Source organism: Micropterus salmoides, unplaced genomic scaffold (assembly GCF_014851395.1).
Source record: "Micropterus salmoides isolate LMB-PRFRI ecotype aquatic unplaced genomic scaffold, ASM1485139v1 Ms_hic_scaffold_18, whole genome shotgun sequence".
In the NCBI taxonomy this organism is placed as follows: Eukaryota; Metazoa; Chordata; class Actinopteri; order Centrarchiformes; family Centrarchidae; genus Micropterus; species Micropterus salmoides.
This window is the reverse complement of record NW_024040928.1, coordinates 5,462,204-5,487,016: the sequence shown is the minus strand read 5'-3', so window position 1 is coordinate 5,487,016 and position 24,813 is coordinate 5,462,204. Positions and strand designations below refer to the sequence as shown.

General features: G+C 39.5%; 1 protein-coding gene across 1 annotated transcript in view; it reads left to right on the top strand.

The window, feature by feature from the left end:
• Nucleotides 1-9,172: 9,172 nt before the first annotated feature.
• LOC119908534 (CD2-associated protein) overlaps nucleotides 9,173-24,813 on the top strand; it is a 65,817-nt gene continuing 50,176 nt past the window's right edge. The window contains exon 1 of the mRNA XM_038726283.1: nucleotides 9,173-9,594. Within this exon, the coding sequence (XP_038582211.1) occupies nucleotides 9,591-9,594 (4 nt within the window). The 5' untranslated portion in view covers nucleotides 9,173-9,590. The remainder of the gene's footprint in view (nucleotides 9,595-24,813) is intronic.

Here is a 24,813-nt window from a genome sequence, read left to right as displayed (position 1 = left end):
TCACTATTTCTATACACATCGATAGTTAGAAGTGTAGTGATGCTGTAAACAGACTGTTCAAACTTGTCTCACTCATCATTATATCTGCCTAAAAGTCTTGTCATACCCCGTAAAAGCCCAATTGTTGTATAACCCAAATATGTTAATACTTAGGTTGCCTGGGACCCATTTGTGTGAAGCATTACATTTCCATTTTATTCAGTCATCTCTGTTACGGCCAAATGTTCATTTTCACCATACCTGAATTCAAAGCTGCCAGCCATGATGCCTGTACAGAAGGATCCTTCTGAGGCTTGGGTGTGAACTAAATGCTTTTGAGGACTTGTAGTAAATGCTTGACTCCCTCTCAGACAACAAAAGCAAAGCTCCTCAAAGGGAATATTTTGGAGTTTTCAAGGCTTCAGCAGCAGCTGTCAGGTCAGGCTTCCTGGTAACTGACCAAACTGAAAGACACAGGCTTTAACTGACATTTACAAGTGGGATTCCAAAGTTTAACATTTAACAGTTTAACAGTTTAACATCGTGTTCATGAAAAATATTTTTATTTGAGAGTTTACAATTGACTTTGCATATACTAAGCGGAAATTACATAGACAAGCATGCTTGTCACAGTGAGTTGGTGGGTGGCACATATTTCCTTCCTTGCTAAAAGAGGTAGCTTGAAATGTTAAAAGTCACCATCTGGGAAACACTTTAGTAGGTAAGGCTACCACATAGAACACTTCAACATAAGTGGAAGCCGTTCTAATTTGGTTAGATTGATTGCCACTGGAAATTAATCACATATGTCATTTGCAATTCTCATTAATGTAATGTGACATCTTTGTTATTTCTTGATGCAACAAGACGGACATAGTTTAACTGGACAAAACACAAAAACAGTATTTACGATAAAGCTGTTTGGTGGCACTGATAAAAATATATTATTATGCATACAATACTTTCACAGAATTTCAGGGATTTAGCTTGGACCTTTACATGTATGAAAGCAATTGAGGGACAAAACTCAATTGTAGATCAGTGGTTTTCAAAGTGGGAAGTTCACCCAGGGGTCGTTGAGGGGGTTCCAGGGGGTCCCCAGCAAATAGGGGAATCATTTATTTTCACTATAATTCCATCCACAAGAAACATAGTGACCGAACATGCAACTTTTTTGGTTATGGATTTCATACACATTCTGGAAAAAAACATCTAAAAGCCAAAATCCTGTCAGATGGGTGGTCCGGGACAAAATCTTATCAAATTGGGGTCTATGGTCTGACTTATGTCAGTTGATGTGAAAAAGTTTGAGAACTTCTGCAGTAGATGATACATCAAAACAATACCAAGTTTAGTCTGACCTCTATTGGACAAACTTGATGATTGCAACTTAAATACAGACCCAGACTCTACTCACATACCAGATTGTTTTCAATTGCAGTTAATTGCAGTTATGCACAAAGTTTTCCTGTATGTGTAAACCTACTTGGCAATAAAGCTGATTCTGATGTATTCAGATTACCCAGTAAAGACACAGTACAGGAAGGCTGGTGGAGATAACATCAATTTCAGAGCCTTGAGCCCAAAACACAATGTGCACCCTCCATTAGTGTCACACCACACAATAAACAATCTCCACAGTTTCTCTCCACAAATCCCATAGCTGGACTGTCAGCTAAAATGAAAAGCAAAACAAAAAAATGTTTTAAAAAGTATGAATACACTAGGCCTATTTACAGAGATATATAAATTGCAATAATAATAAATAGGTGGGAACAGTTTACTTTGTCCCCCATTTAGCACTTATAAGCAGTAGGAAAATGTATTGAATGGCTTATAACACACTAATGTAGTTGTGAGCAGCCAGAAGGACATGTGGGTTTATTACAACACATTATCTGACAGCAATTATAACTTGTGCTATGAATACATATTATATATTATTAGAACTGTTTTACTATATTGTCATTCATTATCTATTTACACAGCAGCATCCACCCACAGGTACCAACCACAGACTGCATGTAAGGAGTTATAGTTGTGCACAAACACATTGATGAACATTTTGCATTTACACCTTTTTGTCCACAAGGTGGCTCCGGATTACACACTAAAGCCATGAGCAACAGGTGTTTTTTTGGAACATTGAGCTTCACTGTTACTGCAGCTGAACAATAAGACATATACTTTATAGTCAATATGTTATGCTAGAGCATAAATGGGTAAATATAAAGCTCTGTTTTTTATTCAGGTGCCCATTGTATTTGTCAGCAAGCATACATCAAGTACATGCTCCCAGGACAGCTAAGCACAAAATCTAAATTTGACATTGTTAACGTAAGAGCAAACAGCTGGGAACTGCCCTTTATCACTGTTGGGCACTCAACAGCAACATTCGAGGTGACCTTTCTCAAGGTCTGATAGTAGGGTTTTAACCAGCAGCTGCTGAGCAAGGTATGGAACACTGCAGAAAATATTTCCTAGTAGGTTTCCTGAAATGGACTATTTAATTTAGTACTAATCATATGATAAAATAGGATTACTCGAAAAGAACTGCTCTATTTAAACCCAAATAAACACTCAGTCAGTATTGACTGGTCATTTGCAACTGTATGCTGTTGCACATTCTCTCTGTTTTTAAGTTCTGTTAAGGAAACGTCAAGAAAATAATTAGGAAATTGCAGCCCCGTAAAATAAAGCAATACCAAAGACCAGTTTCCACTATAATAAATTGACAGTAAATGAACATTTATGTGGGTTTAATAGAGCTTTTCCCGTTTTCTACATAGTTCTTAATGGAAATTGTATGGAATTGTAAAATAAAGTGTTACCTTGTCTTCATATGTGTTAAATTCCCTATAGACAGTTTTCACATTTGGTCATGTTCAGCTGACACGCTGACATGACCTAGAATAAATGACTCTCTGAGTTAGCTTTGCAATTAATTGGAATGTTTTAATTACACGCTGTCTGTTGCTATTAAGTTCTTTCCAGCAGAGTCTCATCGCTGCACCACTGCTGGGCATTCATACTGGCCAGCAATGAAGCATGCTCTGTGTGTGTGTGTGTGTGTGTGTGTGTGTGTGATACTTCTGTGGTCAAACTCTTTTGCATAGAATTTATGTTTACACTGCCTTTTGAAGGGTTGTTGATATTTTGCTGAAAGAATCCTGTCATGATGGATTTGCCCTCAACTACTTCCTTTCAACTACCAGTTCATTCACTGGTGTTAGAAAGATAAGCTAGGTAAGTGAGCTGGCTTCATGCCCACTGCGCAGCAATGACTTGATTTTTATGCAATACCACAGTGGAAAGGGCCTTAACACAGTGGCAATCCGAGCTATTTTTGTCTGTGTGTCAATGATTGTCATATTTAAGGTGAAAATCTATCATGTCCTGGGACCGGAGGGTCAGAAGAGCATTGGTACCCATCTACTGAGCATCAGTGATATTGGTGAGGTGAGCTGCCTCAATACAGTACTTTTAAACTTTTAAATTCATCCCCTCGTTCCATCAAAGTGAATCATTTCTTGTTATGTTTTGCTCTGTGATGTTTATGTGTGTGTAGCAAAAAGGGACTAGAAATGTTCAGAACAGAAGTCTCAGGGCACTTTTCATATACAGATGCAAAACATTGAAATATGGTGGAAAAGTTCATTGTGAGCACCAGAATCTGACCGAGAGATTAAAGGCTCAGGAAACCTTTGCAGGTGTTTTGAGTTATTTAGCTGATTCAAGCTCTTCTCAGACATTTCTGTATTATGAATGCTTACTTCAAAAAATCTAATACATTTTGAGATACTGGACTTGTGATTTCCACGAGCTGTAGGCCGTAATCATCAATAAAAATGAATAAAAATTAATTGAAAAAAAGGCTTGAAATATTTCACTTATCTAATGAATCTGGAATATATGAGAGTTTCACTTTTTGAATTAAATTTGGGAAGATTTTACATTTTTTTAGATGTACCTGTAGCGCTGGTCTAGACCGTTCTCTGTGTACAAAATCAGAATGTATACTAGACAACATCTGGATATGGAAGAAACAGATATAAAAGACAGTACTTACTGAAAAGGACAGTGAATTGCATAAAGCCATTTTTATCACACGTATATGAAAATGTCTATACACCAAATAAATCATCTTAAAAACTTTTCTTTTATGTTTTCAGAGCTGACAAATGTGGCCACTAGCATGGACATCAGTGACAGATTCAGCATCCTTGTTCGACACTGAGACCGGGGCCCTGGCAGGCCCACTGGTAGCTCTGTACAATGCCGATCTGAGAGGTCTCGGCCTAAATGAAATACAGGAGAGCAGTGAAGAGACGTTTCAAAAACTACAGCAAACGTGAACTTATGAGCAGCGTGTAAACCTTGAGCACAGTACTACAAAACAGGCCCGATCCTGGCCCTGGCACACACACAGAACTGGAAGGATCACAAGCACGACCTTTCATTGCACATGCACTGTGGAAAAGTGAGGCAGCTGGAGCGAACCTGTCAAACAGGTAATTCACTACAACAATACACATTTGCGTGCCCCAGCAGTCCTTTGTGGAAAAGATAAGGAGGACACTGCCGGTAGGCAGTACAATGAAATCATCAAAATGCGTCATCAAAAGTCTGATGTGAAACTATGTGGTCTTGTCGTAGTGGAAGACAAGCCACATCTTGGGGCTTCACTGGATGGAGTGACAAGTTGTTCCTGTTGTGGGAGAGGAATGCTTGAGATTCAGTGTTTGTACAAATACCACGATGGACTGACTGAGTACTGAGGACGCACAGTTCCTCTAACTTTATTAACTAAAGAAAACTCATCAATATTACCACCAAGTCCAACTGTCTGTGATGTCCTGTACTGTGTACTGTACTTAATTGTTTGGACAAAGCAACAGGTAATCATCAATCACATTACCAGAGACCAGGAAATGCTGCTACCAGCCCTGCCTAAAGCTGAACTGTTGTTCCAACTAAATGTTTTGAGGTACTTCCACGTAGCCTGGATCCAGTCATAGAAACCCCTTCTGCTCACACTGTAACAGGCCAGACTGACACTGGCTGTACTTGAGCTGGAGATCACCATGGACAACCTTTAGGACGGCGGCTACTGAAAGAGAATATTTGACTATAGCACTCACCTCGTGCCAGAAATAATCATGTTAAACAAAACCATCCACACCAGCCAACTGAGGCTAATGTAGCCATTACTGTACTGGAGCGTTACATTATGGTGTTAGCATTTCTTAACAGTTCAAAGCTCCACTGTGGATTCCAGTGGATTCTAGCAGGGACTGCTGTCCATCACCATCCTTCTCTCCAATCTGTTCATCTCAGAAGAGAGCAAGCGGTCAGCTCAAAAACTACAGAACTATATTCAGTTTCATCTCTTAAAAAGAAAGAGGTCCGTGGTACAACAAGAAAAAAAACAACATAATTGTTCTAATGAAAAATTAAATCTGGTCAGACTGCCATATGTTTACCTCTCAAGTTTTACATTAGCTGTGTTTGTTTCAATCCGGGCTAGGTGGGGGGAGGTTGCCGGCATGGGCTGTTGAAGCCCATAGGTACCTCTCCTACAAACAAAGGTTGTTTGGTTGACTGATCGCACTTTTTGTAAAGTACACTGGATATACCTGATTGATGAGCACGGCATTGTCAAGGAGTTCATCTTTTCCATTCGCCTCTTCGGATGGCTGGTAGTCAAAGACGTCTGCAGTTAGCAGTGAAAGGAGTTTGGTCATGTGCCAGTACAAGGTTGAGGTGTGGTTACAGTGGATTATAAACACTCTGACAGAAGCCAATATAATCTAATAATGAGATAAACACAGTACTAAGGCAGGCAATCATTGCATTCATGTCCACATGACTGTTAAAATCACCAATACTCACTTTATCTATTTTAAGGACTAAATTTGATGCAAACTCTAAACATTCCAAATATGGACCATGAGCGTGGTCCACTATAACAAAGAGAGTTGAAAATGTTTTTCCAGGTTGGGTGTGAGAGACTGAGAACAAGGCTTTGGAAAGAGTTATATATTTGGTTTAGGTTTAGGGTTGATTAATAGGCTTGAGCAGAAGATAGCTGCAACTCCACCTCCTGGGCTGCTGCCTCCAGGAATGTGAGTATTAATATGACTCAGGGGAGTGGATTCACACAGATTCTTCATGAACCAGCCAGGTTTCAGTTAGACAAAATAAATCAAGATGATAATCTGATATTAAATCATTTACTAGTACAGCTTTAGATGACAGCGATCCACATTTATTTCTATTATTTCTGTGTACTCTAGAAGTGGTGGTGTAAATTCTTTTTAGGTTTTTATGTATGACTTCTCTTCTGTTTACTTTTGATTTAATTTATATGTGTGGTCCGGGGGGCAGACACTGTCATGATAGGGCTTTTGGTGGTTACCCGCTCTAATGGAAGCACAGAGAAGCATGTAAAAGTAAATCTTGTTTAAGTTGTTTACAATTTGTCAGACACACATTTGAACACTTGTCAGCGGTATGATTGATTTATGAACATGGAGAAATTTCTCACATTACTTACTTCCATGCAGTCACGTTGTTTGGAGCGTGGTGTGAATGTTTCAAATAGCTTGTTGTCACTCAACAGATGGGAAAGGTCCTATTGTGACCTTTTTATGACCCTTCCAAAGCTCATTAGGTCAAGTGGATTTTAATCAGAAAATCAGAAAGAGATAGAAAAGAACAAAATGGGGGAGGGGGGATTAGAAAAGTGGAGGAATAGTTTGGAGGAAAGTTTGAACAGTAATCAAACAAGTGCACCCTTCAGGGTCAGCTGGCTACAAAATAGCTCCCAACATTATTATGGATCTGTGTTCTACGGAAGTCCTAAGCGGCCATCGTTTCAAAAAAAATTTTATTCCGTTTTTCCGTGATAACGGGATCATTTTCTCATGATCTTGAGATAACAAAACAGTAAGTTAACACAGGAGTCGGCAGGAACATTTCTTAAAAGTAATTTTGGGGAGCCCAAAAGTGTTACTGGTTACCTTAGTTGGTAAAGTGCAAGACTCATAGTCACATGGTTGTGTTCAATCCTCACTGAACACAAGCTTTTTTGTCTATTTATTTTTTTCATAATCCTCTTCAATAAAGTTTTTATGAAGACACTGTTTCACATGCTCATAATAAAGCACATGCTGGACTGTGTGCACTCCGGCGATTTCAGAACCTTTGAAATAGCAAACAAACAGTTGGAAAATGTGTGATTGGATTCCCCTTAATCTCTTCATAGCAACTTTGCCAAAGAGGATAATAAAGAAACACACAAAAGAAGAAAAATTATCCTAAAGAAATGCACCTGCCCACTAATGTATTCAGCTATGGTTTGTTATCTCAAGATCACAAGAAAATTATCCCGTTAACACAGGAAAACGGAGTAAAAATATATATTTGAATTGATGGCCACTTAGGGCTTCTTTAGTTTTCAACACATGAGGAAAGATGAGATGCTTTGTATTGGTGGCTTTGTTGGTATAACAGCTTTAATTCTCACCCTGTTCAACAAACCACTACAGACACTTGCACCTACATACATCTCCAACTTCATTATAATGTATAAACCTGCATGCACATACTTTCTTTATCGTAGTATTCTCTTCCATTTCTAATATATGCTTCTTATTATTGTATTATTACTGTATAGTGTTTGCATATTACCTAAACTTTACATATATACATGTATTCTCCTGTCTTAAGATATTTAGAACATAGATACAACATTTTCCTTCGTGGTTCTTTGGGTCGTTACTTTTGCAACAGTTTCCAACCAACACAAGAACTGTTTTTTTTATTGGGAACCGTCAAAACCAACCTTGAAAGCCACATGTTCATGTCATTGTCCTAGAACAGACGAGTGTTGCATGGGGGGGCTCCAAGCAGTTTCAGGGGAGGCTCAGGCTACAGCCGCTTTTAACTCCCTTGTTACATTCAACAGTCCCAATTTGTTATTGTTATTATTAAATCTGGTGTGGTTCTTCATGTGCATTACTTTATTCTTTTTCCAAATCTTGTATAACTACAGAATAGACCATCATGTTTACACCGGCACGCGCATGCCCAGTGTACGTGAACGGCCACTAGATGTGTGTTTTCAGTTGTTTTAATATAGACGGAAATCAACTCTGATACGCAGCTAAAACGCTGGTGTGGACGGAGACTGTATTCGTTTTAAAACTGTTTTTGTTTAAAAAGTGTGGATGGGGCCTCAGTGAATGGAACTGAAACAATTTTACATTAGTTATTACATTAGTTACCAAAAGAAGATCACAGAATAGCCTACTTTTGTTCCCAAAACAAGTGTGTCTTTATTTAATGTATTTGTTGACGTCTGAAGTCACGTCAAACAGCAATATTAGACTATCTTGGTTTAATTGTTGAGTGTCTCTGGTATCAATAGGCATCCAGGAATTGAGTGAAACTAAGCAAGTAAACAAGGGGTGTTAAGGGGTGCCTTTTCCCAAGCTTTGTCTGAGGGGAGGCCCACAGTCTCAGACTTTGAAAACCTGTCTGACAAGATATCACCCACCACACCTGCATCTGTTTTAACATTTTAACAGTCTGCACTTTACATGTAAGTAATTGTTGCAGTGTCAAGTCATTGTTTTATCATTAATCATGCCTTAAAATAACATTTTCATAGACTGGCCTTCTTGTAGGCCCACTATACTTATTATTATTCATGACACAGCAACAGTTTAATTATTTTCTTTTCATGCAGTTATTTTTATGTGTGATTAATACTTGGGTCCTTTGTGTTTGTGTCCTGCAGATTCTCTTCCCTTGGCACCATGACTTGAGGTTTTCATAGTGAGCAGTTTTGTGTTTCAAATTCTCCTCAAACATCACAAGCCATGGCACTCTGGTGCAAACAGAAGCAGCCTCTAGTCAATCATTCACTGTCATCCAAGATAAAGACTTCCAGATAACGCCATTAACACTTCACATGAGTGGTAATAGTATTTGTGCCGTATTTTTTTTTTTTAACGAGGGGTAGAGTTGTTTCCCATTCCCATAAAACTCCAACACCCCTAATGATCAGTGGATCAGCAGAAAACAACCACAAATGTCTCAAGGGTTGGGAGAAGCTGGAGTGAGTGTGTGAAGTCTCCATCTCTCTCTCTCTTAGCACACACGTACAGTAGTTAGTGTGCTTGCTGAGTGGGCCAGTTATACATGGGGGATCAACATTCCATTAAACATTCCTCTCGTGGGACTGTCCCGCCTGAAACATCGCGAAGTTTCCTGCTGTTTAGTATTTTGGTGGCAGCAGGCAGCCAGCAGCAGCAACCCGCCGCGGAGGCAAGTCCAAGAAAGGTGGAGACTCCTGGGTAACTTCCTGCACAATAATCTTGAAGCACCACCAAGAGAGAACTGGGGAGGCTGCTGCTGCCGCTGCTGGGGCAAGGGCGAATGGATATACGGCTCACTTAACTTCTTTTTCGGCAGTGAATCGACAGAAAACCCCAAACACTTTGTGGTCGATTATACACATCTACCTGGCTAGTAGCTACCTAGCAGTAAGGCTGCTGGATAAGAGATTCCCGACGTTTGATAGCGAGGCGGTGCGAAGGACAGGAATGGGTGAGTTTTCCATGATGTGGCGCTTGTGTTGTTTATAACGTTATGTGCTCCTTCTTTCCGACTCGGCCACGCAGTGCAAGTCGAACACACGTAAGGCATTTACGTTAAACCGAGTGTCAGTGACCGACACCGCGCTATCGGCTTTTCCCCAGCAGGGAGTTAAAGTTAGCAAGCCTGTTAGCTAGCTGCTTAGCCTAGCCCAGCTAGCAGGCTGGTTAACTGGATAACGCCACATCCATCCTTTTGGATTTGGCTGCATTTCCAGCTAATGTTAACGTGAGCTGCCTCAAAGCTTATGTCAGCCGATATCTATCTGCGAAACCACTTACGGTCCTGAAACTATTTTAATAGCTTGGAATTGCAAGTTTATTCTCGCTTGGCTGTGCTGTGTGTATCCAAAGTTGGGACTTTGTGTGTGTCGAAATAACTCCACAGGCAGGAAACTTCATAAGTTAACATTAGCTTCTTCTGATAGTAACCTCCCCGTCTGACGTTTGCTTGAGGTCTGATGTAAAGAACAGATAAGTTGCATTGTTGTTGTGCGCACTGTGTCCTGTGACTTGCATTCTTTCCATGACAGTGACATCCTTTACAGTGAGATCCCACGCCCAAAAGCATGTAACGCTTCGGGAACGGGGTTCTCCGTGCATCTCCAAGCGACATGCAGCAGACACAGGTGCACACTTCCAGGGGAAAACCCAGATACTGGAGCCCACTGATTTGATTTGCTTATCTCCACTTAACACTTGACCCCAGTGTCACCACATATAACGTGGGTATTTCACTGCCAACCCTGAAAACTTTGTAGTTACAACCAAAGATAGTTTCTGCAAGAGTTAGAAAAAAAAAAAAAAAAAAACCAGAAGACACCAGGGGTGGACTGTGCTTGTTTTTACTTTGTCACAAAGAGAGTGGTTGTTGTGATGGTCATGCTGACTGAATGTAGAGGAAACACTCTTTGTGTATTGCAAACCCCCTGTACTGTATCATGAAACCTGCTTAGATGTGTCGCCTGCGGCTTTTGTGGTCGTGTGCAGTAGGACTTGTTTTAAGCACCGTGCTATGTTGTAAAACAGGTTGGAAGCGAGGTCTCTCTCAGCCTTCCGAGTTGTATGCTTGCAGACTGTGGTTTTGACAGTCACAAGTGTGAGAACGCCTTAAAACAAAACTGCTTTACATGAACCCAATAGTTTACACTTAATATTAAGAGTATGCTCAGTGTCACAGTGATGCACTGCAGTGTGGGTCCAGGAGACACATGAAATTAACATTTTACTGCAGAGAGAAGAACGGTCCAGAAGACAATTGGACAACAAGCTAGGGTTTTTTAAAAAATGTGAACCCAGGTGGAAAATATAATTCTTCTGACAATCACTCCCGATGAGAATCCACAAAAACAGGCTTAGCTAGGTTCACAGGAGTTTGTAATGCATTGTACTCTTCTTTGGTATGCCTTTTCTCTGAATCAACCAGTAGCCTACCTGTTTAGTGTTTGGAAATCCCCACTATATAACTATTCCATTAGCCAACTTCACTGCAGGATTCTATTGAACCACCCAAACAAAGACTGGACATGTAAAAGATTGTGCGATTGAATATTAACCTCACTTGCCTCAACCAATATTTACCAGCATGTGGTTCGTGTTAATTTCCCACCGTGGTTTGAACATAACTGCTGAAGTTTACCTAGCCTGTAGCATGGTTAACCTGGTCCTAAAAAGTTAATTAATTTGTGGTAAAAGTAAGTAACCTCATTTGATGCTATAAACAATTATTTCTTATTGTACTTACTGTAACTTTGCACATATATAGCCTCCCCCTTGTGAGTTTTGGGCAGGTGGTGAGAGAGTTACTTTGGAACACTAACTTTCTTTAGTCACCATCATCTTTTCTAAATGTTTTCCCCATCCCAAATGACAGCAGATCTAATCTAAAACCATTACTGGCTAGTGTTAAATATATATAGTTAGACTGTAGAAAATAATGCACCCGAATGACGTCACTTCTGACAAACTATACCCTGCTCTCCCTTAAACACCAGTCACATTCTGAAATCTACAGCAGCGCCCCATGTATTTTTCTATTTCATTCATTAATAAACATTCCATCTAAAACCATATATATTAGATTGTACATGACTTTTCTTGATAACGGTATTATATGTAAGCCATCAGCCACCCTGCCTTCTAAATGTCGGCATTGGCCATTGAAAAAGCCATGTCGGTCGGCCACTAAAAGTAATGCCAGACATTTCACTGGATCCAGAATGAGGGAACATGTCAGTCTCAGTTTCCTCACACGGGCCACCATTGCATTTTTAATTTAATTAATTAAATTTAATTAAAGTCCCCTGAGTTTCAAACACGACATGCCTGCAACTAACAACCGGAGCTATGTTCATTATTTCGATTAATCTGCAGATTATTTTCTCGATTATTCGTTTAGTGTATATAACACCAAATAAACAGTGAAAACGGCCCATCACAGAGTCCTACAGACATCAGCTGTCTTGTTTTGTATCAATAATAGTATAGAACCCACAGATATTTAATTTAGTGTAATAAGGCAAGAATTACATTGTACACTGTTAGTGATTATATTTCATTATTATATATCATTATTATTACACTCATTACCTATTTATCCATTGGCGCTCCACTGATACCTCACTGATTGGTCCCAGTGTTGTGTTTTGGTGCAGCTGCACTCTTGTGTACACGCACGATTGTACCATAAAACAAGCTTTAGATGTTAATATTACTTTGCTACACATTATTTACGCTTTTGTCACAGCATAACTGTCTGATCAGTTAGTCTCCACTATCATGTGTGTAATATGCAGTAGTACATATGTCTCCTCTCAGAAGTCATTGGCATGTTTGGTCTTTGACATTTGACGGGCACGGCCATCGCGTGCACGTGTCTGCAAGCCTTTTGTTTCCTCATAGAACTATCAGTGGTGTTATTTGTGAAGCAGGGGTGTTAGGTTCCGTTAGGTTTAGTAACTTCAGCAATAGTAATAGCCACGGTTCAAAGTGTGTTTGCTTGTCTGGCTGTCCAAACTTAGCGTCTAGGTATGTGTAATGTTTGGCAAGGGGTGCCCATCTTCAGCTGTAATGTTCAGTCTGTGCAGCGGGTAAATAAAGGTGAACCAGAGGCGTCAGGCTTTCATTTAGAAGAGCAGCAGCTCCCTCTGACTTGATTTCTCTTGGTAACACTTTGATATCAGCTACCTCTCAGATCAGTGGGAAGGAATGCAGTTATGAGTTTCCTCCTCGCTGATTGTGTGTGTGAGTGACTTACAGAAGGACAGAGAGCGCACTGATTTAGACAGTCTGCCTGGCAGTCAGTTCGCCTGCGTGGCCTTGAGTATTTCCTCCCCCTTCCTCTCTCTTCCTTCCTTCCTCCCCCCCCTCGCTCCGCTTTAACATCCCCCTGTCTGTGGTAGGGTTATATAAGAGCCTTATTGTACAAACTCGTTTACCTGCGAGGAGAGGACTGTTACAATAACCTTTCCTTTCCTTCTGCTGAACCTCGACCTGGCACATGGACATGATAGAGAGAACGCATTGAAAGGAATCCAGTTGATTAAAAAGTCTTGCAATGCATGTGTCTAGTGAGACAGACACTCTCAGTTTGAATACTGGCCATAACAGTGAGCGGTGTTTGAGTCACTCTCTCAGTGCAGCTCTTGGAGAACTCTCTGAGGAGAAAGAAAGATGCATAGTCTCTGATAAGAAGAGCCCAACTCCAAGCAAGACTGAACATGATGGAGGTATGCTGGAAAGACAATACGTACACTCACAGACATTTATAACAAAGCTGCACACCAACAATAGCGTAGTGTAACTAGTGTAAATTCTCTGTGATTAGTAGGGCTGTCGCGATAACCGCAAAATTGAAATACGAAGCTATTGGTCAAGCCTACCATGGAGGATGGCAAGCACTGCAGCAACCGCACTGTTCATACTTTACACTTCAGGGCGTGTTAAATTAATAAATGAGTACTTCAAAAGTTCCACAACCGTAACAAGCTCTGTAACGGTTCAAGGATGGATCGCCATGAGCTGTACGTGACCCGACTTCAAATTCTGAAGGTGTAAGTGTTGCTGTGTTTTGTGTTGTTTTACTGTTTATTTCAAAAGTTAGCTAACTTGGCATTAGCATATTGCGCGGCTAATGTGGCTAGCACGCTCGGCAATGTTGGACAAATGTTGTGATCCTGAGTGACAGTCTAGAGAAACTGTGGACAGTGAACCTCATTTGAATCTCACTAACTAAGAAGAGTAGTGTGTCGGAAGACTGAATTTAGTTATATATGATTTTAGTTATAACGTTACTACAGCACAGTGGCTAGTTGTGGATAGCCATTCTGCTCCACACCGGCACCGGCGGTATGTAAATTGACTTGATAGACATGCCCTGAAGGTAATGATATAGCTACTGTACGTCTGAAAAAGACACGGTCAACCTACAAAAAGGAGTTTGCTTGGCAATGTTGTTGACTAGCACGCAGCTTAGGACCATACTAGCACCTCGCACTAGCACCATAAAGCTGCTGTTAGCAGCTTGCTGTGCACTAAGGTGACAGATAAAGACACTCTTACTCTGCTATATGGCACCAGATTACTTCATTGTCTCAAGTGTTTTCAGTTACTTTTGGTTTCACATGCAGTCCTAAATTGCGTCGGTCAAACGGTCTCAAACGTTACTACCAGCGGATCAATAACGCAATGCACCACAGAATAAAGGGCAGGTGGAATTCTCATTAAATGATGACGTTAGTCTGGTAATATTATGACTTTTTTCTGAGAATGTCAGAGAACACAGATATGTGGGAGAGACTGTGAATGTGCAGAAAGTTTTGAGCATGAGCAGAAAAGCTGCTGAAACACTGGAGCTAATAAAGTACAAGAGTTTCTAACTAATTAAAATGAAATAATTTAGCATTGTAGTGAAAAGGTACCACAAGCACATTTAAAGAGGTTACTTCCCCAAACAAAGACACAAAAGAGGAGGGATGACTAAATCATGACTCAGCAGGGATGATATTAAATAAGTTGATCTACAAGAGAAACAGATCAGAGTGCAGCACAGAATAACTGAGGGCTGCACTGACTTAGATTCTGGTAGAGTTAGGCTCTAGATTTTGAATTGTCACTTGCCACCTGAATTTTGTGTTTCTCTTTACATAAATAAAAACATTTTCACCATAAACTGGTGCACAAAAATTCAATAGAATGCAGGAATTACATTTTTTTTTTTTTATAATTCAGCATTAAAGATTTCTTAAAAATATTGTTAAAATCTCGTCTTGTCGCGATCTTGTGAATCCAATCTTGAAACTCGTCTAGTGACTCATTACACCCCTACAAACAACATTGCATAACTAATTTTCACGTATTTAATGAGAGAGGAGATTGTTTAATCCGTTGTCTATTAACTACATTGATAACAACAGTGATGCTGCTTAAATAAAACTCAAACAGACCAGGGGCGAGTAGGGTACTGAAAAGCTTTTCTCCACTATATTACAATGTCTCCCATGAGAAATTGCTCAAGTATCTAAAAATTACCGATTGACAAACCTATTTAAGTGAAAGTCTAAAACCTACGTGTTACTTTATTACTGTGCAAGTCCAGGTCAAGCTTCAAGTCTTTAGTCAATAATTGAAATCAAGTTTGTTTTTGGAATAAGTTCCTTACAAAGTGCATCAGGTTGGAAATAGCTTTTGTTTCTAGGGAAATGTACTTTGCTTTGCACACTCATCTCTAATGTAGCATTTTCCGTTCAATACGATAGTTTTATTTATTTATTTATTAACTAAAATAGCACACGTGCTAGCTACCTAGCTTGCTATTGTGGCCTGTATCTGTTATGTTGACGAAGGACACTGCTGCATATGATTCGCCGTCTTCAATAACACAGGCACCCAATACACTGTGATTATTATATGTAGAGAACTATCGTGGCTCTCGCTGTGCTTCTGAAAAAAATATTTTAAAAATAGATTACTGGTTCAAATAGTTGAGTTAGAAGTACAGGGACATGATTACATCTTTTTTTCCATAAAGCGCTCTGGAGTCACACAAAAACAATCCCACGCAGCCACCACTGGAATCTAATTCTGCAAATATAATACTTAATAATAATGTAGCCTAATATTTATCAGTGACCATGTTCCAGCTCAACTTGACTACTTTAGCTTTTAATCATCTCTCTCCCTTTCTCGTTGTGTGTCTCACCTGCTACAAATATGTCAGGAATCCTCAGCTGCCTCTCCCCAGGGCCTAGGTGTCATGCTACTGTTACTGAGAAACATAGCACTTTTCTTAGTGTGTTAGCGTGTATTCCTCCTTTTCTCTTTCACACCACCTTTCTGTCATTATCTCTCACCTCTCTTTCAGCACCCACATCAGAGACGGTTCACTGTATTTTCCTTTTGTTGCTGGTGGTTTGTAAACTTGTGTGCAATGCTAAATAATCTGCAGGAAATGAAATGATGTGGTTTGTATCATAGGGCTCTAAAGTGTCAGTATTTCACTCTCATATGGCCCTAAAAATAGACACGCGTGAACCAGCAAAAATAATTTACGAGCACAGTGTGAGAGTAAAGACTACAACCCCCCAGCTATGCTTTTCATGAGCAAAACATTAAAAAATGTTTGGTGTATTAATGGTTATGATCAGGGTCTGAAATTGCAGAACAGGGAAAACGCACATTTAGTAGGTTAGCGTAGTGATCGGTGCGCATCCCCACGTCTCACACACAACATCACCAGTAAGCTCAGGGAATATCTGTGGTGGTGTTTCAAACAAACCCACCAGGTTTGTGGTTTTTAGGCACTGACTGTATAATACACTGTGCAAACATGCATGTAATGGTTTTGTGTAAATATATTGAACATTGAATGACAATGTGATTTACATTAAATGATGCATAAATGAGAAGAGTGTTATTGTAGGACAGGATGATTAATTAAAAAGTAATCGAAACCCAAATTCAGAGCCTCTTACCATGCTGATTATTTCGTTTTTTAATCCTATTAATATATCCCCCACTGTGTGTGTGTACGTGTACGTGTTCACGTATTTTCCCCTTAAAAAGTAAAAAGTTAAAAAGTACCGTATGTGTAGTCACGTGACTATGCCCCGTCTAGTCCTGCTCAGTTTCCAGACTGGAGTCTGAAGCACACGGAGATTTTCGCTAGCGTTAACCACCTATCACGTAGACGTCCTTTGATGAATGAGGAGAGGGAGCTGCCCAGCTCGCACAGGGTGCGAGGAAAAATCATTAGTTGTGCATTATTATTATTATTAACGATTGTGTGAAATTTAGAAGCAGCGCTCATTTATTCAGCAGCAGTGATGCACAGAATGTAGGGAAATATGTCTTTATTATGTGCACGTCAACGTTACCTTATCAGTTAACATTTAGATAATTGATTTTGACATGAATTGAAAAAAATACCCCACCTTAAATAAGTTAGCATATTTACAGTACAAACCTTGCCAGTGAACTATGAGGTCAAGGGTTTTAATTAAACAGAACAAGGGGAGCGTTTTGCTCTCTGGAAGAGGCGGCTAGTAGCAGCACATATTGACCCAATGGCATCCTGGCTCTGGCCAAATACACGTCTGTCCACTCCGGGGGCTCTATCCACAGCCTGCCGGAGGAACTGTGTGTGAGTGTTTTAAAAAGCTTTGTTAGTATTTTAAACACACACACAGTATCTATGTAATACATTGTTAATAAACTCTGTGTTGCTTGAACATTATTCACTGTGCTCTACATTTCTTCTCTTAGGAGTACATGCACTCCTTGGGAAAGTTACCGATGTGGTTAATTGTCTATTGGACAATTGTGAAAGTGTTAGGGCTGAATGATTAATCGTTTTTGAATCTAAATTGCGATTTGAAAGAACGCGATTAGCTAATAGTGAAGACTGCGATTAAAATGTAGGGTTATATACAGCAGATCTGACCCATGTTAAACCGTCGTGCAGTAATAATATCGTTCCATTGTCGTCCTTGTGTGACACACTTGCTAACCAATCACAAGCGCCACCCATCTCCTGTTACAGTCCTACTCACCAATCAGAGCAGGCACAGGATGTGTACATTTTACAACCACAAGCAAAACTAAACTGCAAAGGCTGTGGGGGATGGGCTTATTACTCATGTCTGTCTAATTTGTTATTTCTGCTTTTTTTTTTTTTGTTGTCAAAGAAAACTGGACTTGCTGTTTTGTCTTGTAGATATTTCATCACTTAACCAACAAGTTTCAAAAGTCTTGAACTTTGTTCCTATCACTATCATTTTGCTCAGTGCTATCTTGAAGCTATTGGTTAAACAAAGAGCAATTTAATTTTACTAGGCCTATTATCTAGACACACAGAAAGTCAGGCAAAGTAAAGATTTGAGTTACTTATGATACTGTTTAACTGCTCAGAATCAGCCTGGAATATATCAAACATCTCAGCTTAGGTTCTCATTATTGCCCATAAGTGTAGACTATACCATGTGCATTTGATATTATGCAAGTACTTGTTGCATGATTTTTTTTTTTTTCAAAATGAAAACATTTAAGAGCACACTGGGAAATGTAGGAGCACAGAGTTTATTAAGAAACAATCTCGTACATACATAATTATACTGCGTGTGTGAGTGAAAACAGTCATCACAGAAAACCACTGTGATTGGCGCTTTGCAGCTTGTGGAATGTGGGACGAATACACAGTACACCACCCACACAAACCACGCCACACTTTATATAAACAAGATAAAACAATATTTATAACTTTAGTTAAACAGGTGAAAAATAGAACATGGGCAGCGTGTTGCTCTCAGGAGGAGGCGGCTAGAAACAGTACATATTGGCACAGTGGCATCCTGACACTGCAGAGGCTCTATCCACAACCTGGAGGAAGAACTAGTATGCGTGGCTTCATATAGTATAACATGAAATAAAAGTATAATGTTTATTTAATAGTATAGTGTTAGTAAAATTCTAGTATATGAATTATATGATGTTACTATATTCATTGTAATTTCATATATTATTATTCATATATTTATTTCATATAATTTCACATATTTTTTTTATTTGTCTACTGTTTGCTTCTGTTTTTGGTTTGTTTGTGTACTAAAGTTGATGCAACGAGTGAATTTCCCCATTGTGGGATCAATAAAGTCTATTCTATATAGTAGAATACTATATAGCTTACTACTATAATATTATTATATATCCAGTTGGATAATACAGTAGTTTAATTTTTGTGCAATGTTTGTCTTCATTAAATGCTGAATTGCAAGAGAAAAGACCTACACAGTGGTTAGTCTGTAATTTGTTAGTACTTAGCAGTAAGTAAGCATTAACTTATCAATAATCATAATCATTTATGCATAACAAAGAGTTAAACATTTCAAAAGTTTTGCTTTAGCATGTCAACTTTTTTCTAATGTCCTGCCCCATCTAGACTGTGATTGGTCGTTGTACAAAAAGTACTTTATGAAAAGTTGGAACACTGTTTAACAAAAGGCACCTGATAAAGCTAAATAGCCCACTAGCCAAACCCAAACCTTGCTTATCCTGTCCTTAGATCTTACACATACATTGACTTTATTTTATCCCTTTTATTTTATTCTATTTTACTAATTTTATATTTATCTTAAACGTGTCTTTTAGTCTTTTCAATATTTTCATGCTTTTATCTTGTATTTGAGATACATTATGTATCTCTTCTCATTCTTGCACAGTTTCTTGACTCTTGCTCTACCCATCATCTGCTTGACAGCACACCATTTAGTAGATGCGCTTTTGGCCATAGCTCTTAGCTTTTTGACCTATTTCTGCATTTATGACAACAGAACAGCTCTTGCAGTGCATTTATGGCTGCTGCTGGGCCTTATGATGTTGTTTTAGAAAGCTGTAGATAAAATCTTCACTTCACATTATTGACTTTTGAGTGCTCTGCATGTGTGACACCAGTTAGAGGACGTAAGAATCATAGTATACGTTGCACAGCCTGACATCATGGAGGCCATGAATGACTGAGCCGACCTCCTGACCCACATCCACACTGATACGTTGACACAAAGATGAGGGAGACATGCATGCAGTTAGCTTTCTGCTTTAGCAATGAAAGCTCAATTACCAACTTAATTACATTCAAAAAGACTTACAGTGTACATTGGCAGGACTAGCTTAATAATATGCCAGTATGAATATCACAGACAAGGCAATGTAGCTGTTCTTGGGTCAATGACCATCACTGGATGAACTACCTCCATGTGATTCTCCTTCTTAGCAAAAACATCAGGGTAAACCCTGACTGAAGGCCGTAATGTGATTTGACCTTGGATAGTTGTAGTCAATGTTACTTTGTTGTTTTTCTTCACTTTCATTACACAAGGAAGGTCTCAGGTTTAGTTAGTGGAATTATTTAGGCCAGAATCCCCCTAATGCCACCTAAGCAGGGTCACCATGCTGAGGCGGGCTGTCAGCTAATAGGACAGCTAGCTGCATGGCTAACCGAGCTAACAAGCTAAACAAGCTAATGGCGGATCCAGTCAGCTATCTGTTCATCAGCCAACTCCGTAAATGTTCTCAGTTTACCAGCCATTGCCAGGTTGACAAAAAAAGTAAATTATTGACCCTGATGACAATGAACTAGCAGGAAGTTCACTCCTGCTACACACACACACACACACACACACACACACACACACACACACAAACCACCTTTACGCTGACTGATTTTGGCTGCGTTTAATGTATTTAGAAAGGCATTTCCTCCGAGGAACAAACCGAGAAGACTTTGTCCACTGCCCCACTGCTGGTATTTCACATGCATTCATTCAGAATTCATCTATGTTTATTACTTGTTCCTTAAACAAATAAAGTCAATCTGCAGTCACAGCCATTATCGCCACACATTCCTATCTAAAACAAGGGTTTAGTATAGATTAGTCTTGTAGGTAGAAGTAAACAAGCCATGGTCACTGTGGTGGCCTCTTACTTGTACATGGTCAATAGCTGTAATTTCACTTTTTTTATACATGCCTTTCCTAGAAAGTTGTTCACAAGATCCAGTTAAACCTATTACATGTTAAAAATATAGATATAGATTAAAATAAAGGTTAAAATCTACAAAGCTTTTCAATGAAATTTAGCAGCGCTTTGGACTAAAGCCGTACATTCCAAAGATTGTGGCACACATTATTTTCATCTGTTGTACAGGGTAATAGCAGACTGCACTCAACGCCTCTGCTTTCACTGTCTGTGAAAATGGGTTTTGGTAAATAGACTGCATTTACATGGTGCTTTTTAGGGCTGAGCAATTAATCATTTTCAAATGGAAACTGCGATTTGAAAGAACGCGAATAGCTAATCGATTTAAATGTAGGTTTATTTTACAGCGCATCTGACCTGTTTTAAACGCAGTAAAAGATTCATTCCGTTGTCATCCTTGTGTGACAGACTTGCTCGCCAATTAGAACTGCCATGCGCCTCCTGTTACGGTTCTACTCACCAATCAGAGTGGGCACAGGGCGTGTACATTTTATAACAACAAAGGAAACCAGAGGAATATGTGGGATAATGTTGCTGGCGGCTGTGCCGCGGTTTTGTCTGGCGTCAACTCACACTGAGTGTTTCAGCAGCGGAGTGTTTAGCCTGCCCTACGTTGTTGATGGGGTGTTAATTTGTCATTTGTGTGCTTCAGCTATGGATAACAACTCTGTTGAGCCCGTTCCATTCTGCTCTTTGCAGGCTACATATCCCACATGGAGCTTTTCAGAATAAGAGCGTTTTACCTACCTGATTTTGCTGACTTGTTCAGATTTGTTCAGCTGGCCTTGATTTGTGTGCTTCTGTCATGATTAAGTAGGCTACGTAGTTAAATTGTTTCTTTTTCTGTCTGTTTTAGCTGTGTTTATTGTTGATATACGATCGGGAGAATGCAGGTGTTTTATTTTGAATTTTGACCGGATTCTCTATGCCATTCTATGTCTGACTTCCTGCCCGGTTCATGTGCTCTGTGCTGCTTGACGCTGCTTCCATCAAAAATAGACTGGCAGTGAATATTAAACTTAAACTAAAATTTCAAAAAAACTTGCAAATCGAAACTTAATCGCAATATCTGGCAGAAAAATTGATTTTTCCTAAAATCGTTCCGCCCTAGTGCTTTTATAATCTGCCCACCTATTTACAACATATGCCCCCATTCACACACATTCATACACTGATGGGTGAGGATCGAACCAGGAACTTTGAGATTACTAGACTAGGACTGTAATCCACCAAAGAAAATCTTAGTAGACTGATTACATGTAATCAGTAACTGAAAACATGTTCCTTCAGATGTGAATAGATATTTAAAGGTACCAACACATGCAGCATATGAAGTTTAATGATTGCATTGCAGGTCTATTGAACGGCAAGTTGCAAAAGGATAACATGGACAGATAGTCAGCTGGTTCATGTAGTGTTTTCCCTGTCTTCATTCAGCGCAGGTGTGTAGCACTCTTGATAAGCCCTGGGGTACAAGTTATACCTAAATGGCCCAAAGGACTAGTGTAGGTTCGGTTATGGAGCTGGTTAAACATCAATGAACCCCACAGACACAGAACTGCGTTTACCGACTGTACTGATTATAAAGGTACCACAACAAGAAAAGAAAACACTTGAACTACATCAAGGCATCCAATTGCTCCAAGGTGAAACACTTGTCCTGTTTAGGTAAACAGGTAGGGGAATAACTATTAAACTCTACATGCCAGCAACGTCACATCTTCCATAAAAATACCAAACCATCATGGCTCACCAAGATCCCACTGCAACTCCGTCTTTTTCCCAGCAGCGGATCGTAGATCACACTCGCAGTGGTGCTGTTGATATATTAAGAGGACGCCGCATCGGCATTTAGTAGCATATCAGCATTAACACAGCGTTTTAGCAAAAATGCTAAAGAGTTCCACACAGTCCTGAAGTGAAGTGTTTTATTGCGTTTTACCGCTCCATTTTGGCGTCTTCCAGCAACAAGCATGGGATTAATGAATGAAGACGGCGAGTTCGCTTCACAAGGAAAAGGGGCGGGGCAAAGAAACAATTGCGGCAGTGGATTGGCTTAGTATTCTTGACTGACAGGTTAAATGTCCAATCAGATTCTGCCCTGAACTAAATTCTAATACTACAGAGTAACCCATTTAAACGCAGTAACCCATGTGAGCAGAGTAACGGAAAACGTTAGCAGTGTACAGTAGGGGCGGGAGAACAATTTGATTCTTAGATGCATTGCGATGCAGACGTGGAAGATTCTGAATCGATTAACAAATGTCTAAAATCAATTATTTAAATGTTATTTGATAATGTAATGTACACGGAACACAAAAAGCAAAACTCTCGGAGGTGCGTAAACGCTTCGCCAGAAGCAAAGACTAAACTGGTTAAATTATATTTCATTTTTCTGTGGATTCTGAAAACTGGCTGTTAAAGCCTAGTAAACGGATGCGAACTAGTCCTTTTAAGCAATTTAGGAGATGTTTGTTAGATTTTAATGTGCAAATTAAATACTTTGTAATTATCTAGAAATCATGTAGGAAAAAAGAATCGATAATCATTTCATAATCATATTGCAGCCCATCGAAGTCGAATTGAATTGTGAGGAGATTTCTTCCCCTATTGTAAAGTGTAGGTTACAGTGTGTCAGTTAATAAATGCTATATCTTCTCAAGAACAAGAATAGTCAGTCTGTTGTTTCCCCAACTGCTGGAAAGTAAAGGCAGTGAGCGCTAGCAAACATCTCCCATGGGCCTCAGACTACGTTCTAGAAGCTGCGCTTCTTATTGGCTGCTGTATAACGTTAGCTCAATGTACAGCAAGTACCGTTAATTACTTGATTTAGCCGCATGTCATTACTACCTACTGGTCCAGTGTTAAGCACATCAGGTACAAGCTTAGACTAAACTGTACTAATACTCTATATCTTGATAGTTAAATTATTTTTAGCTTTCAGATGAGTCTGAAGAATTGTTTGATTTGGAAAAGAAAGGACAGTGGTGACCACAGAGGAGCTGAGGTTGGTAAAGCAAATTATCCCAAGCAGATGTGATCAAACAGAGGATTGGAAGCAATATGGGCAGATGAATATGAACATATGTCCAGAAATGTTCTTTGTTTTAAATGTAAGTAATACTGATTTGGCTGGCCTGCGTTCCTCGGGCAGGGTGTGTTTGTGTGGTTGCTGAGACGCTGTAAGCTGTGTGGTTGCAGAAAATCCCTCTGTCCCACATTCAATCATCTGCAAGATGAGTACTGCCCTTTGTGTTGCATTAACTCAACAAAGTATGATTCTGTCTTTCGGTGTGGCCTCTTGCTTTGTTTACAACAGCAGACCATATCTCTTCCTGTGGTTACATGGACAGATGATCCCAAATTACTGTCTAGGGCCGTGGCCGAGTGTTTTGTGTATTGCTCTGCTTGTGTTTTTGTTTCTGTGCTTAATGTGTCTGGACTGTTGGCTACAGTGTACTGCTTAGAGCTAGTTTATACACTATGTTGTGTATACTATGTAGTTTTAAGTAGGTTTAAAATCTTATCTTCAGTTGATCTGAAGTGCTTTGTGGGAAAGGCGTGTTGAGTTCAGGGTAGCTAGAACCCACTGAACAGCAGCTGAACTCTTTACTGACAGAGACATTACTCGCTTCTTCTGGAAGTAAATTAATTGGCCTGGCCTCCACCAATCCGGAGCTGTGGCAGTTTATGGTCCTGTCCAGTACCGTACACAAACTAGGTGATGATTTTGACCATCGTGGGACTCCTTATGATTAACAGGCACCGGTATGTTTCGATTTCTGGTGCTAAGTAGGGATGCCACGACACCAAGAATGTAGTTGTCGATCCTGATACCTTTTTAAAATTCCACCATACCAATTCAACACCACGGTAAAAAACAAAAACGAAACAAATCTCCTTTGCTTTAACATACACACTTTTAATAAAAACATTTGAACATTACTAAAAACAACTAACAGCTGTTAAAGTTGTGAGAGGATCCAGAACAGATGAGATAGTTTTCTATTTAAATTACAACCTTGCACTGTGCGTATCTAATTGTTAAAAGCATTACTTAATTTTAGTAACTTTTTCTTTAGTCTCACAGTTGTGAAATGTTTAACGGGTGGTCACTATTTATATTGGCAGTTGTTTGAGACTG